The 17,242-nt window shown below is 42.2% G+C and overlaps 1 protein-coding gene across 2 annotated transcripts in view; it reads left to right on the top strand.

The window, feature by feature from the left end:
* Nucleotides 1-17,242, top strand: part of CDK5RAP2 (CDK5 regulatory subunit associated protein 2) — an 841,564-nt gene that overhangs the window by 451,640 nt on the left and 372,682 nt on the right. For both annotated transcript variants that reach the window (XM_078642183.1, XM_078642184.1), the window contains 3 exons: nucleotides 1,029-1,144; nucleotides 2,994-3,122; nucleotides 16,317-16,492. In XM_078642183.1, the coding sequence (XP_078498309.1) occupies nucleotides 1,029-1,144; nucleotides 2,994-3,122; nucleotides 16,317-16,492 (421 nt within the window). The remainder of the gene's footprint in view (nucleotides 1-1,028; nucleotides 1,145-2,993; nucleotides 3,123-16,316; nucleotides 16,493-17,242) is intronic.

Consider the following 17,242-nt stretch of genomic DNA (forward strand, 5'->3'; position numbering starts at 1 on the left):
GGAACATTTTCACAAAGGAAGAGAGCAAGTCAAATAACCATAGCTACAAAGTCAGTACACACAAGCTACAGGTGGTATACAGGCAAAAACATCATAATATCATTCAACTGTGATAAAGGATAAGGGAGAGGACAGTACTCAAGATATTCTGCCTCTGACAGTAAATGACTGCATCATACCACTTAGAACTGATGGAGGAACACTGAGATATTGCCAGCAGCTGTGGAACTGTAACTCAGACAGGTGGGTGAAAAATGGCATCACCAGCAGTACTGTATATAGTCGATGGGAACACCACCTACAGTCACACCCAAAACACAGCATTGCAAAGAAGATCATATCCTTCTCCTTCATCAAGAGGTTAATGAACTTCTGCTCAAGATAACAGAAAAGTTGCTACACAGTGAGAGAAATCAATAAGTTTAGTCTGTATTTCCCCGTATTCCTCTTACAGACTTATTATTAAGGCCATATTTGGCATTCAATTTCTTAGCAATTACTTATTGGCAACCATAGACCTTGAAAGATGCATACTTCCATGTCCCCACACATCCATAAAATTAGGGGCTCTTCAGGTGTGTGATGTAGTACGTTATCATTTCATGATGTTGCGGCTAGTGACTAAATCAAAATTTGTCTTTTCAGAAAATGGCTGGCTCTAATGACTTCACATCTGATGTGTGAGAACATACATGTGCATCCTTCTCTAGAAACAGGCTTGATAAGGATACACAACAGCAACAACTGGAACATCTGTTTCACTGCATTTTATGTTTCTTTCCTCTTTTCTGTCGTTATTGTTTTAAAAGATCCTGCGCTGCAGTAATAGAATGCCTGTAGATATATTTAATCAACATAACATTTCTTTGCTTGTTGTATTGGCATCGACAATAACTAGTGTTTAAACTTATGACCTTTCTTCTTGTTGATTAAAATTATGATTTCCCATCTTTTCATTGCCCTTTTCATACTAACTAAAAGTATGTGATAGTCACAGTATTAACTGGACTCACTGTTTTTTCATGCAGATGACACACTTTCGTTTTGCTGGGATCAGACCACTTACCTTAGCATTTGCCTGGGTGAAAAAGATCCTCTTAATCTTGACATAGAAAACATGTCACTGCTGGAACTGAAAAAAAAGGTAAGATTTTGAAGGAGTGATTGTGGTTTTCTTATTCTATGACTTTCTCTCAAGCATGCAGGCATTAACAGTAGATGCTTCCCTTCCGCTTGCAGCACCCCCAATGCTTTGTTTGTCGCTGTGAAAACTTCTCTCAGAACACAAGTGGTACAGAATGGAGGAAAACAGTGCATGCTTCCTCACATACTGAAGTGTTAGAGGCATAATACAGACCCTATCCCGAAAAGCATCCCCTGTCACACCGCCACAGTAGCCCATTCACACCTGATAACATACACAGACTTGTGCTTTCTTGTTGCTTAACATGTTAATAAAATAGTCACTGAAACACAAGGCAGCAATAAAAGAAACTGTTGGATCCCTACACATTTTAAAACATTTTTAGCATGTTAATTTCGAGCATGCGCTTTTCAGTACACAAGTAACACAACTCTATCAAGTTTGTACTCCATTGTTAGCACAGATATTGAGGTTTCTTGTCTGTAGTAAATCATAGAAGCACCAGAACCTGGCAGGATTGTGTCCACAGATACCAGTGCTGCTACCTATGAAATATTAAAAGTATACAAACCATGTTTCGAGTGAATGACAACAACTATTAAACCTTGTGCCTCTGGATTTATTGACCCTGCTGTCACAAATGTAATGCAGATCTGAACTAACTTTTTAAATGTAATCATTCTTTATATTACTTGAGTAGAAAGACAATTCCAATATGTGGAGAGGTGCTACAGTGCAGTGAGAGTGAAAATAAGTGAACAATGTGCGAATGAAAAACATACAGTGCGCATAACAAAGTGCGGCCTTAACCATCAGAACATCAATCGCAATGTGGAACCCCATGAACAATAAATTGGTTAGGTTTCTCAAAGTCCTGCAATCAAAGCAAATATGGTCAAGACTGCGAAGTCGACATATCAACCTCGTAAAGTCCTTTAACCGGGTCTTCCTCAGGACAGAATTATAGCAACCGATAAAGAAATATAGGAAATTAGAGATATGAATAAGAGGAGAGGAGTCAAGGTGAATTATACCATCATACTGCTCACCTGACCCAAAAAGGAACATGCGTCAAAGCAATGTTTAGAAAATAGAACCAGGCAGGCAATGTTCTACAAATTACACACATGACCTCTAAAGGAAAGAGCTATAATTAAAAAAAACGAAATTAGTGCTGGAGACAGACACTAAGCCGGCAGAGGAATACTCTATACATAATTCATAATGGTCTGTGCAAGGTATGCTATAAAGGAGCCATGGTAATATGCCACCAAACCTACCTGATATGTCTGTGAAATACTTGGCGGAGTGGTGACAGTCACCATGCAAAAGTACAAAGTGCACAGCAAATAAACCATAGAGATATGGGAGGATCAGCACACACCACACGAATCCCACTGATGGTCTCTGGTGCACCGCACCTGCAAAGGCACTCCTGTTGTCATGTACAGATTTTGTAACCCATGGTTGTGCCTATTGGGAAAGGGAACCATGTTTTACCCTGAGCATATACTAGGGGCTAGCAAAGACAACATGACGGCTTCACAGATTCCACCTCCTGACATCACCATGTTCTCATTGTGCGCATTTAGCATTTTGTGACAAGCCAAACCACACATTACATTTCTCTAGTTAGTAGGGACAGCACATGTGGCTTTGCAACAGTGAAGATCTGTGAGGTCACTTACATTAAAACACAGTATCGCCTCATTTTGAAGTTGGGAAGGCAATGCTACAATGACAGCAATACAAACACTTCTTTGTTTTCCTTTATAGTGTTAAAATTCATAAAAAGTGTTCGTAACATATAGATAAAAGGCCATAAATAAGTGTAAACTCTATTTCTTAGGTGAAAGAGCTGTTGTTGCTGGTACAGGATCTGCAATCGCGGAATTACGATCATACAAATAAGCAGAGCAACCATTGTTTTGAGAATTTGGATGATGACAAAACTGAAAATGCAATTAGCGAGGACATGGTACGTTTTACTTAAAATAAATTAAAACATGTTTTGAGGGGCACATAATGGTTCCACTCTTACATTCTTGGCAAATTGTGCTATGTTTATTGATGCAGCAAGACAATATTTTTTCTGTGTGTGTTTTTTATGTATCTTATACAGGAGTTGTGAGCCCCAACTAACAAAATTGTAGGTTTTAAAAGTCTGATTCATTTCCTGTCGACTTAAATTGCTAACACTATTTCGGCCTATTAGTGCTATGCAACTTCAGCAATTGCTTCTTGAGGTTTAAAAATCTCCCAGCAAGTAGTAGGCATCCTGCTCATGCAGCCCCATTCTTGGCTGGTCATGTGAGTCTGTATTATTAAAAGTGCACAGAGAGCGCAACATGGGTGTGTGCCCACTTTTTGCGACCTGGGGGATTTTGGTATAACAGAAGGGGTCACAGACATTTGTGTGAATTTGTTATTCCTTTTTAGGTCTCGCTGGCGTTGCAGCGCGAAGCGCTGCCGCCAACGAGACTTATAGCCGCCTTCCTCCCTGCCAAGGGAGTCAGAGCTGTGAACGAGCAGCTCCAAACCTGGGCACGAGCCGACTCAGGTCCGTGAACGCGCGGGAACGTCAACGTGCACGTTCACGCGCGTCACGCTCCTGTCCTCCCGCGTCTCTTCCGAGGCGCGCTCCAGGCCGACTTGCGGTGTGCGTGTTCCAGCGTTTCTGTGGCCGGAGGTAGGTAAGTGAGGGCTTTGTTTGCTTGTTTTTCTTCTTGGCTAAGCAGTTCATTTGAGTGCGTCTGCTTTTCAGATTTCTCCTTTATGTGCATCTCCCCCTAGCAAAACTCGGTGTTGCTCTCTCCCTCATGTGCTGCTCTCTCTCGTGTGCTTCTCCCCAATCTCCCTCGCACATACTCTTGCTGTCTCCCTCATGAGCATCACCAGACTCGCACGTTGCTCTCTCCTTCGTGTCCTTTAACTTCCCCACACCCTCTATTGCTCGGTCCCTCTTGTGCTGCTTTTCCAAGATCTATTCGCTTTGCTATTGATTGCTATACAGGGGAGTGAAGCTAAAACTAATGTAATGAACTGATAACTTAAACATTCATTCACAACCCCAAAGGTAAAACGTACTATAAAATAAATGCACACCCACTCACTTTGTGGGACATCTAGTACCGTTTCTTACACACCTGCGTTATACACTGCATCAGCGTGTGGCTTGGAAACGTGTTCCCTACACTCCCACAGCTTCAGCAAAGCGAGAACTGACCCAGGAGGCTGAACAAACACCGGCGGTAAACACTTACTTCGTTTTCTGGGACGATATAGTGTCTGTGGTAGAGCTGTTTTTGCTTGCCGTTTTCAATGTGGGTGTGGGGGCGAGGGAGAAAGCACTTTAAAAATAGATCAGCAAGGCATGAGAAACGTGGCTGCTGCCATGGGCATCGCAGGGCTGGGCAACTGGGCCTGGTACAGCGTCTGTAAGTATTACACTACTTACTGATGTAAACATAGGAAAGGGATCTTCCAATCTGCCTTACCCTTTTCAATACACTACAAGACAGTCCAACTCCCATTACCAACTTCCATTAGTTTATGCAGTTTTCTTCCAATGCTGAACGAAATTTCCAATGTGCTTCCTCTTGTACTGCTTGTTATTAATCCTGTGAACGATCCTTAAATGTGCATTATCTTGAGCATAACGTTTTAAGTACGCCAAGAGATCGCAACCTTCCACCATCTTGTGCAGCTCTTCAACAACGCGTCAAGAGTTCGTCCAACTGACATTGTATTCTATAGTGCTCTTCTAGTACTGAAAGAATGTGCCAAGGTAGCATGTGCACCGTGGTACCATCACACTCGCTAACACTAAGGTTCTCCTCCCAGCAAACACCCGAACACAGTGATGCCTGTCCCTCGGCAACCTTCTTCAGAACAGAACTGGATTCTGTTTCTCAGCTGCTCGAACTCGCATGAGGTTAGGGTTTAGTTGGGAATGGTTCAGGAATAGTCGGATAATTGAGTGCAAGAATGAAGATGAGCAGCAAAAACAGACAGCATATAACAAATCAAGTATGAACAAGTAATACAACAGTGCAGCATTACAAATTAAACACAGACCTCCCCAAGATGGATGTTAAAAGTGTGCAAAGGCCTAAAATCTTGCAACGCAGCAATCCGCCTGCTAGGAATTGCTGTGGAAACTTCCACAGACTGTGCATGCAGTTCTACTTGACAGGCACAAAGGAAAAGCAAAGTCTCTGGGTTTCCAGTAGTTCTCATTTGTTAAATCATCAGGAGAACAGGGCAGATGGTGAGGGCAGATATTGAAATGAAAGAACGACACTGGTTACATGGTCAACGGAGAGCGGCGTATGGTTGGTCCATGGCTCAGAAGGAGGATAGAGGGGGGCACTCGTGGTAAGAGACACACACATAAGAATCATTCTGTACCCTCTTGTTCGAACACAAAAACTAAAACAAAAGGTACAGCTGAGATCGAATCAGCAGACTTCCGCTTCTTGCCGGCTTCATTATTTTCTCTCATTCCTCCTTTCCAATCCTGCCTCTTTAGAACAGCAGTTTCTGCAGTGCCTCCATTGTGATCAAGACTGGAGTGCTGGATTTGATGTTGAAAAAAAAAAGATCCATCGTTTCTTTTTTTCTCTAAAGCCCTATATTCCTTCAAATCAGATCAGCTTCAGGCAGTTCAACAGCCCTAAGTATGTAGTCATAATGTGTAGCCAAATATCACTTTGGCGGCTTAAATTAAGCAGTGACCTAGCCTGAAAATCATTATTCGAACTTGTGGGTTTCACTAATTTTTCTCTCGGTTACCAGTATATGTGCCGCCCCCCCTTCTTAAGAGGCTGCTAAAGGATGGACCTTCGGCGAGTACACAGGTGTCGATTGTTTGAATTTGTGACTGCTTAATTATCATATAATAGGATTCTATTAATTTTTAGGTCTCGTAGAGAGACCTAATGCAGTCAAACCACAAAGCTGACTTTTTACGATGTGGATTTGTAGAAGTGCACGTGCTCGTGACCGCGCTTCTATCCCCCTGCCTTGCTCTTCAAAGGCTCCCCTTACCATTTGCTCCTGCTTCCCCGCCCACTGCTTCACACTTCACGGCCGGCCGTGACTCCCTTTTTTTTTCTCTGTGTCCTCACCTCTCCAGCCCCTCCCTGCTCGCCGTGCTCCTTGCTTCCAGCATAAACGAATCAAAACCTCTAAAGTAAGAATGCAGTTTCAACTTTTTAACTTATTTGCCCATTGTAGAAGCGTGAGCGGTTATTCTGCACAAGAGAGGGTCTATTTCGAACCTAACACGAACTCGTCCTGCATTAAGGCACTGAACTAGGCGGGCATCTAGCTGGAGTCGTTTAAAAAAGCATGCGCCTGGCGTGGGGTCTGTTAGGGGAAAGGTCCGAGTGCTGAATTATGTTGACGTCGGAACCCACAGGGTTCCTGAGGGTTCAAGAACTACCATTGTCACCTTCAGACACAGCAAGGCCCCTCCCGTTAGGCAAAGCTGAAAGCAGGCTCACAGGCAGCATTTGAATGAAGAGAGGCTTAATCCCAGAAGAAAACCAGCACAAGTATGCGCCTCACCCTCACACTCACACCCACTCACCCTCACACACCCTCACCCTTAGACCCCCTCACCCCCACAACCCCTCACAACAACCCTCACCCGACACCCCCTTATCCTCACACCCCCTCACCTTCACACCCCCTCACCCTCACACCCCCTCACACCCCCACACCCCCTCACACCCCCACACCCCCTCACACCCGCACACCACCTCACCCCCACACCCCCTCACCCTCACACCCACTCACCCTCACACACTCACCCCCCCTCACCCCCTCGCCCACCCTCACCCTCACACACCCTCGCACACCCTCACCCTCACATCCCCTCACCCTCCCTCACACACCATCCTCACACCCCCTCACACCCCCACACCCCCTCACCCTCACCCTCACACACCCTCACACACCCACACACCCACACCCTCACACCCCCTCACCCCCCCTCACCCTCACACCCCCTCACCCTCACATCCCTTCACCCTCACCTTCCCTCACACACCCTCACATACCCTCACATCCCCTCACCCTCCCTCACACACACTCACACACCAGCATAGCATAGCATAACAAAACATAGCATAGCATAACAAAACACAGCATAGCATAACAAAACAAGCATAGGATAGCAAAACATAGCATAGCATAACAAAACCTAGCATAACAAAACAAAGCATAACAAAACATAGCATAACAAAACATAGCGTAACAAAAAAATACATAGCAAAACACAACATAGCATAACAAAACATAGCATAACATAACAAAACATTGCATAACAAAACAAGGCACAAAGTATAATAAAGCATAGCAAAACACAACAAAACATAGCATAGCAAAACAAAACATATAATAGCATAGCAAAACATAGCATAGCATACCAAACAAAACATAGCAAGGCATAATAAAACAAAACATAGCATATCATAGCAAAACATAGCATATCATAACAAAACATAGCAAAGCATAACATAGCATAGCATAGCAAAATATAGCTAGACATAGCATAGCAAAACATAGCATAGCATAACAAAACACAGCATAGCATGGCAAATCAAAGCATAGGATAGCAAAACAAAGCATAGCATAACAAAACAAAACATAGGATAGCAAAACAAAACATAGCATACAGCATCACTCAGGGGCACCACAACATCACCATGCGCTACCACAGCATCACTGAACGCCACTGCATCATTTGTTCGCCATCACAACATCACTCAGCGCCATCACAGCATCAATCTGTGCAACCATTCAACAACAACTGGTTCAAATATGTTCTCTCCCTGTTTCAAGCGTTATTACAAATATAACAAAAAGATGTTAATATTTCACTTCTGTTCTTGGATTTTCGTCACAATAAAATACACTGAACATAATCTTCACAAAAGTTATTTACTAAAGTTTAAGCTATTGCCATTATAAATTACTATGACTTTTATTTAAGTATTAATTATTTAATAAAATTAAAAGCCATTGTTATTTGTAATATCAATACATGCAAGTCACGTACATACAACACATATTGCACTACAAATGCTATAGGTGTCACATTTGCGAAAGTTAAAACTATTGGCTTTGTAAATGACAAAGCTATAATTTCGCTATTTTCAAAAACAAAACATAAATAAAAAATGTGTCATTTACAATACCAATAGCTCAAACTTTCCTAATGCGAGACCTATTGCATTGCAAATGCTTGTTTTTCTTCCTGCTCAGAGTATAAGTTCTTGGGATTTTTTTCCTTCTCATTTTGCTGTAGCTACAATGAATTGCTCAGTTATACTTCAGGAATCTAAACATGATTATTAGGACGGTAGTCAGACTTCATGCGAAGCCGGCTGAGGCTTCTTGCTATCTGATGAGATCTTATCAGAGTGGGTAATTTGTTTTTTGGGCAAGCCCAACTCCGTACTTGGGTAAAGGTTATCTTTTCACGCTTACCGCTTGGGGTGGTGGTGGTGGTGGTGGGGGCGTGGGGGGTGAGGGAGGTGCTGGTGCGAATTAAACCTAAATTCTCTGGTTTTACAGACAACCAAAGCTTTTTGGAGTTCTACAGCTTCCTGAACCAAAAGAAGGTTTTAAGTCTTGTCTCCAGGCAGCTTTTAGTTTTCAGTTTTTGAAAGACTTCTTAATGACCATACCAAAAACGTAGAGGGGCATAGAGCTCGCCTATTGCATACCATTTGGATGGCTTTCTCGTCCCTCTATTTTGCTTGGTCAATCGATGGCTTTCCTTCCTCCTCCTGTTTTTGACCCTCCACTGCATCTTAGTTTCTTTGCCACCTTTTTTGACTAGCTGATTTGTCTCCTTCCACTGCTCACCTTTAGGGAATTAAGTTTTTCTGTTTTTAAGCACTCTCTGAGGGAACATGTGTTTTTCATTGTTCTTTCATATTCTACTTTCTATGCCTCCGATATAACCATCCTCTTGCGCTCTTTGTTACTCTCCTGCAGCCGTGCTCTCCCCCTTTGCAGATTTTACCGTTCGGAACAAGCACTCTGTTTTGCCCCCCATGTACGCTGCTATCCCCATGCCAGCATTTTTTTAAATTCCTTTTCTGACCCCTTCCTGTTGCTTAACTCTAATCTCATTCCCCCACTCGCTCCTGTTTTGCTTCCCATTCCCTTGCTGCTACAAAATAAAATACTTTACTTTTATGTTTTTTGAGAAGGGTGCCAGGTGGAACCCCCCCTCCCATTTTCTTTAACTTGCTTTCGCGCAAGAGTTACAAAAGACTTGTTAGCCCGCTGGGTTTTATATCCCCTTAACTGGGACGATGAGGTAAAGATGTGGTGTGTAGAGCCACCACCTCTTCCTGCCTTCTCCAAGTTCGAAGAAAAAAAGTGACCATCTTGGATTAACACTGCATTGTTTGTGAGCTTCAAAGAAGTGATACAAGAAACAACAAACAAAGACCAAATATTAATGGAAAAAGTTGGTGAGATTATATATTTTTTATTTGTGTTACAATTACATTTCTAACATTAAAACAACAATTTTTTTCTTATCTAAAAAAAATAAGTGTAGTAACAATGTTTGCAACTCAGAAACAGGTTTTAGAGTGCACCTAAATCCCACCTTTAAATTGCTATTTTCAAGAGTCCTCCTTTGCATAACTTTTGAACTATTCCTCCTTGAAAATGGGTGTGTCTTTAACAGATCAGATATGGACAAGCTTTCCTTTCTCGACTTTAGCAACCATATTAAAACAGCATATGTCGCTTTACCATGTGTATGGGACACGTGCCCGGGACCTAGTACAGAAATAAGAGAAAACAAAGCGGCACAAGTGGTTGCTAATTGTGGATTGTGAAATTCCACCACGTTACAATTCTGTGTTCTGCTCCTGCTTATTCCATGAGTGGACTATGGAACACTGGGTGGTATTTGGAGCAGGTTAGCTAAAAGGGAGCATGTGCCAGAATGTGTGAAGGAATAAACCTGTTTACAAGCTGCAGTTTCTTGTCAGTTCTTCAGTATGGGGCCACTGCAATTCCCCACACTCAAGGATGGATCATACTGACAAGTAAAACCATCATTGCCAGTGACATAGTGTACACATAGCGTGCAAGAATAAGTACGTAAAACAACTAATAATGTAATCATGTAAAGAGGATAAGCCTCTTATTCCATTGCACTGAAAATCCATCTGCTTTTATTCTTTTAATATATAGGCTCTGTTTGCTGTATAGAATGTACACATTCTAGCTTTGTGTTGGTCTGCAGAGGAAGAAAACATCGACAATTCTTACCTGCAAAGTAATTTATGCAGCGCCCTACAGTTTCTATGGAAGTAGTGCATGACTTAGCCAAAACAGTGCAGACCTTTTAGAGTAATTTTGAATACTTAGTAACATTTACTATGAGGAGCGGCGGCACCCACTTGGGAAAGGACATTGTACTGCAAAGACCAAGGGGCAATGCACCTCAGTGCCGTGCCCACGCCCACCAGGGCGGGACTTTAAATATGAAGACATGAGTCTCACTTTGCTGTTGTTGTTCTCTTACTTGTGAGCCTGTGAATGAGGGCAAGAGGTGTCCAAAACGTGTCAGGCTGTTGTTACTGTGATGCTTGGAGGGAAACTGGCATTCTGCAGTTGTCAATACAGAATGGAGTTAACCCCATGTGAGTGGCGTCTTCATTGAGGGCAACCTTGTTTTGTGGATTTGGAGCGGCCGTCCTGCCGCAAAGACGCCCTGCTGCGAGTCAAGCAGATCCTGCGGACCTCATCAGGTAATGCAGATGGAACAGAGGGCCCGCTTTTTGATTACATCATATTGACAGTGTGCAGCAGCTCCTATCACGCATCAACCCACTGGGGCTTTTAATTACATTTACTATGAGGAGCAGTGGCACCCACTTGGGAAAGGACATTGAGCTACAAAGACCATGGGGCAATGCGCCTCAGTGCCGTGCCCACGTCCACCAGGGCGGGACTTTAAATATGAAGACATGAGTCTCACTTTGCTGTTGTTGTTCTCTTACTTGTAAGCAGGTGAACAAGGACGAGAGGTGTCCGCAACGCGTCAGGCTGTTGTTACTGTGGCTCGTGGAGGGAAACTGACACTCTGCAGTCGTTAAATAAAGAATGGAGTTAACCCCCTGTGAGTGGCGTCTTCATTGATCTGGCAAACAAGCATCATGGGACCGGTTTAGGGGTATCACCCCTCATCAACCAGGCTAGCTTGTAACCAGTCCCTTGCTCACCTTGCTACTGGATTCAAGCTAGCCTGGCTGATGAGGGGTGTTACCCCAAAACCGGACCCATGATTCCTTTTTCCAGTCCAGGGAAGAGCTGGCTTGGCAGTTTGTGCTGGACTGTTCCCATGAGGGACAGGGCCAAGACTGATTTGCATATGACTGGGTCTGAACTGGGGTGGTGAAGTGAGCTAAAGAACGGTGATGGATTCAACCCAGATCTGTTGCTGGGTGTGAGTGTCTGAAAAGTTTCAGTGCTCCGTCCATCATCTCCTTGTGTTTGCTAGTGTATATTTACCCTGCAGGTATTTTTACCAGTTCAAACTGATTTAACTCGGGAAGCAGGTTTCCTGTAGTTTTAGTGGTGGGGCCAGGTGTGTGAATGTGTGGGCCTCTCTTTCGGCCTCTCATAGGCTCCATCATGCTTCACAAAACTTCTTTGGCCGGTCTTGGAATTTCTCAATAAGAGGGGCCTGAGGTTGACAGTTTACCTATATAATTTCCTGTTGATAGAACACTACACTTTAAAGCACCTGAAGATGCATTTTTTTTAATATGGTAGAATTTTTCCAGACCCTACATTCCGTCATCAATGAGAACAGATAGGAGATGGTCCCTTGCAAGTTTATCATCTTCATTGGTTCCATGAGGACCACACCTTGCATGTTTCAAAAGAAGGTGGTGATGATCAAGATGGACTTGAGGAAGTCCTCCTAGTGGGCAACATCTTGATAGCAAGCTAATCTGATCCGTAGAACTGTTATCTTCTTAGATCAAGCTGTGTTCCCGGGTCCAGTGAACTACCAGGCAATCCGAGATTGACGGCCATCCATCTGCAATGGCATTTACCTCCCTACCAAGGAAGCCAGGGAAAGGTCCTATTATGAACTGATCAAACAGAGAGCTGCAACTGCAGGGTAATCTTTGGGACCGCCATGGATCTTGTTATAGAATCAGGTGGCAGCCAGAAGAGATGGTGTACCAAATGCGGATATATCTCTACGGGAGGGAGGAGAATGTCCCTTTGATGAGTTGACGTTGCCCACAATCTGTCTAGAGCAACTGGTAGTTTTTTTTACAGTGAAATGCTTGACAAAAGACGAGGTTACCCGCTCTGTACTGTTGAGAATAAACAATGTGTCAGCAGTAAGCTAGATCAACTGCCTAGGTGGCTAAGTCCTATCTGCTTGCTGAGTTTGCCACGTTTTTGAGGCTTTTCTGTCTAGACAACTGCATTTTGTTGATAGAAGAAAATCTTTAAGGGATAAAGAATGTAGTGGTGGAGACCGTGCATAAATGTATATGTTTGCCTCTTATTTGATGTGGCGTGCAATCCTGGTGGGAGATGTGTTCCTCCAAGATGTAAGGAGAGCTTGCAATTACACTTGTCCCAAGTTCACCACAAGAGTGATGGATCCGGTGAAGAGGTAGGAAATCGATGTGATCCTGTTGACTCTAGGGTTGTGCAGGTCTGGTTTCCAGTTTTGATAGAATTGTCCTGGGAATATCCAATCCTTCCCCAGTCTCCGTCCATTCTCACAGACTGTGTTGAATAGTCACACTGGCTACTCTTGGATGGTTACCTGCGCCTAGTGGCATGACAAATTACATTGCAGGTGGTCGATCATGTGACTTTCAGAACGCACTGCAATTTTTATCCAACAATCCTGGATGGACAGTACAAAAAGATATAGATCTACCTGGAGACTGTGCTATAAGTTGGTATCTGTATCAGTGATTGGATCTCATGGGGGCTGTGCTTGTCAATGTTGTGATTTCATTTGTAAGATTTGGCAATGGTGGACCTGGCATATAGAGCCATTACTTACTGTACAGAGATCTCACTGGGACACCGTCTGATGCAAGGTGCCTCATCTGGGAACAATCTTTGGTGCAGTAAGCTGAGGCCCTGTGCAAAAGTTTATGGGGGATCAGATTATTGAGGACTCTGGGCCTGTAGTACTCACAGTTTTAGGATGTCAATTTGATGATGAACTTGTTTATTTCTTGGCCTCAGAATTAGTTCCTGTCTTGTAAGGAGCTGTAAGCACAATTAGCAGCATTGCTGTTCTTCATCTCGTGTAAAAGGGAGCGTAGGTCTGGGAGTTGAATTTGTCTGGCAGAATATTTACCCCAGTTGGGGTAATGTTTACCGATGCCAGATGAACAATGTCTAAAACTTGGACCCTGTCTTATCTGGCCTTTACACATGTCCCAAAGCTTTGTATAGCACGATGGTTGTGGACATCGGAATTTATGAAGGCAGAGCTCTGCCAATTGGGGATGCAATTGCTCTTGATCTCAGTTAGGGTACCCGCCAAAGCAGTGACCTCTCCGACTGTAGCCAAATGGGCTTGATGGCTGCTGGCCGATGCTGTTGTTGATGTGTCCCACTTTGGGGACCACTCTGAGAGAGAGACCATGCTTTCCAGGGCCTTTTTCTTGGACAGCACTCGGGAGAACATTATAGAGACAGCAGACAGGTCCACAGTCTCTACTTTTCAGACATGTAATTTTAAGCTGGTGATGGGCATGCCTTCTCTGATAGTGAGTAAACTTCAAACATGCATAATCCTCACCTGTGGTCCTGATGTAGAATTACATTTTCCCCAACTACCTTAATAAAAAATTGAAATTATATTAAGCACATGGAGGTGAGCATTAATCCCCCAAGCGCCTATCTATGATGTGATACTCCCAATCCTGGGAACAATGTTGAGTCGTAGAGATTAAGTATTTGTTTGGATGATATGTTGGATATTTTTATATTTACAGATCTCTTGTTTTCCGCTCATGACTGTGAGTTTGCTGTTTGACGTTTTTACATGGGTGTCTTTCACTTCATGTGGCATGTGTTAACAAAAAACTGAAATTATTTAGTTTGAATAATCCCCTTTCCAAAAGCTGGTAGCACAAAGGAAAGAGAGAATGACATGTGGAGAGAGAGGTTATATTTGGGACTATGCCTTGGGATTGGCGCTTTGTATTGTTGGTGACCTAATGTCAGGCTTCTGGGTTATGTTGTTTTGTTTGTATTCATGATGGTTGAAGTTGGGCTGTGAATGTTGATGGATACGAACTAATGAATTGTTGATTCATGATCCTCACCTCTGTAACACAGTTTCGGGTCTATTAAGGATACAAAGTTTTTAATTCTTGTTTGCCTATAATCTCAACCTCAAATAACAAACCTATTGTTCATCAGACAATTGCTTTTGATGTTCATAAAGATATCACTGGCTTGGTGCAGAATTCCAGAACAAATTTCAAAAGAAAAATATTTTGAAACATTTTCTTATTGAAAATCATGCCAGAAGGATGCAACATTTATTATGTTTAAAAAGCTATTAGATTTAATTGTTGTTGTTATAATATCATTTTCACTAAAGTCAGCTTCAGTTGTTCCCCACAAAGGAAAGCACAGAACAAGAAATATCCGCAAAGACCACCCTCTTCATAGAAAAATTTAGACATTCCTGATTGCAGAATCCAGGTGCTCTACTCTTGTAGAATACAGAGCAATGTCAGTTATGTATTTTGAAGGAGTTGTATTTCTTGAATACCTTGTGTTGGATTTGGGTGATGGGGGCACTTATGGACACTGGGCCCTGTCCTAAACCCTCGGATTACCACTAGCAAATGGTGGAGCTGGCATTTAGGGTTACGGGTTAACTTATGTCTGAAAACGGTGTCGTCTCTGACATCAAAAGGGGCATAAAGATAGATTAGATGGTTCCAGAATAAGTTTGACTGGCCATAACTAATGGGCACTATGATAAGAGCTAGGGAACCCATTCCTTTGGGCTTGAAATTTAGTGCTAAATTCTCTCACAAAGCCAGGTAAGCTATGGGTAGGTATGAGTAATGCAGGCTTCCCACAATTGCATATCTGTAATTTTCCGTGCAGGTCATCAACCCTCTTGCAAAACAAATCAGTTGTCTAAGGTTTGGTTCTGGTGAGCTGGGCTGCATGGCCCTTGCATCCACTAGTTAGCTCACTTCATAGGGAAGACCACCTGTACTTTGCTGTTGTCCTCCTGGTTTAGGGCCATAATGTCTCTATAATAGGAATTACGATACCTACGAATTGTGTATTCCATTATCTCTCCCAAATAAGTTAAAGGACATTATATGAGGAATCTCAACTTCACAACTTAGCTTGGAGAAGGGTCTCCACTTTATATTACATTTGGTTTGGACTCTAGGAGAACACCAGTCACACAACTCAGGATACCAGGTGTTGCATTTCACCACTTAAACACATGTAGAAGTGACCACAACTGTTGGAGGACTCAGTAGGTTTGTTTTTAAGAGCGAGGGCTTAGATAGAGACCAAGATGCACTCTACAGTCTCTCATGTCTTGTTAATGAACACATCTGTAGTCTGAGTTTACAAAGATAAATGTGAAAATAAAAAACACAGGAATTGGAGCTCTTTTGTGAGTATTGGAGAAGCAATACAACTGAAAACAGAAGGGCTGGGGGTAAATTGTAGTTTTCATTCTGCTGCATCAGAATAAAGGTATAAAATCTACTGAAAAGTGATCAATCCAGGGTTACAAAACAATCTCCTTTGTAGTATAGATGACTGGATTGATGATGTGCTTATAAGTAGTTTCAGTAGATTACTTCTTGGATATAGAAAAAATAAAACATGTATGTCATGAGATCAGTGATTTGCTAAATTTACCCCACTGTCGGCTGTGGGTTTGCATCCTCCCAACTCACTAGTGATCCATATGATGCAAATTTTGGTTCCATATAAGTGGAACAATTGAGGCCAACCTGTTGAATTGGCCAAGATGATCCAAGTTGCAGTATGTCCATCATAGATTAATACATTCTCAGATGAGATGATTAGATGTGTTTAGTAAATACCTTTCAGTTTATTATTAACCATTTCTTGCCTATTACAGTTTATTCCTTTTGCATATTTAAATGCTGTACCTAAAGATGGACTTCTAAGTGAAGAGACAGAACCTACATCCTCAAATGACAATGATGAGAAGATCTTCGAAAGACAAGAACTTGACTTACTTCAAAATCATGCAGCTCTTATAGATCAAAGTGCAAATTGTGCTCTTCAGCTAAGGTTAGTGTTAAACTGCAAATAAATTTTTCTTTTTCAAATTTATTTGGCCTGGTAAAATTTTATTTACACGTTAACCTTCCATTTTCTTCACTTAGTAAATCTAAACATATCGAATTTAAGTTGAAATCATAAATTGTCATAATTTATACACACTGCGCCAAAATGACTGTTATTTTTTCTCTCATATTTTTGTGACCATAGTCTTTAAATACTAAAGGTGTCTCGTAAAACATTTGGTCTTTGAGTTAAATGTTCTGCATTGAATATCCACTTCCCCTTATGGTACAATATACTTACCACATTGGTTGACATGAATTTTCAGTTTTCTTGTTGATTCTGATGCTGTTCTGTTGTCTAGTGGATTATTATTTCAAAGTTGACTTCATGATTTGAACCTATTTATACGTTGACCCTTCTCATAACCAGTCAGCAGTGGGAGAGGATTCTTTATCCCTCTTACCGTATCTGAATGTGAGAGCTTGGTTCTAGGAAAACTAGTGTAGGAACTCCTACCACGTTTCGGAAACAAGCATTTTGATCATGTGTGCTGCCTGGAGAGACTCATCCAATCAGTCTAAGAACAAATGGCTTCACATTTCCCCCTGTTTTCTTGAAAATGTCATTAAGCCTGTATAGGCCTTTATACACTGTCTTAACATGCATGCTAAATCTATTTAATTTAAGAATCTATTTGGAGTCTTGTAAATATTTTCACCTATTTGTCACTGCATTTCTGGATACCATTTGAGT

This window comes from Lissotriton helveticus, chromosome 5_1 (genome assembly GCF_964261635.1).
Source record: "Lissotriton helveticus chromosome 5_1, aLisHel1.1, whole genome shotgun sequence".
In the NCBI taxonomy this organism is placed as follows: domain Eukaryota; kingdom Metazoa; phylum Chordata; class Amphibia; order Caudata; family Salamandridae; genus Lissotriton; species Lissotriton helveticus.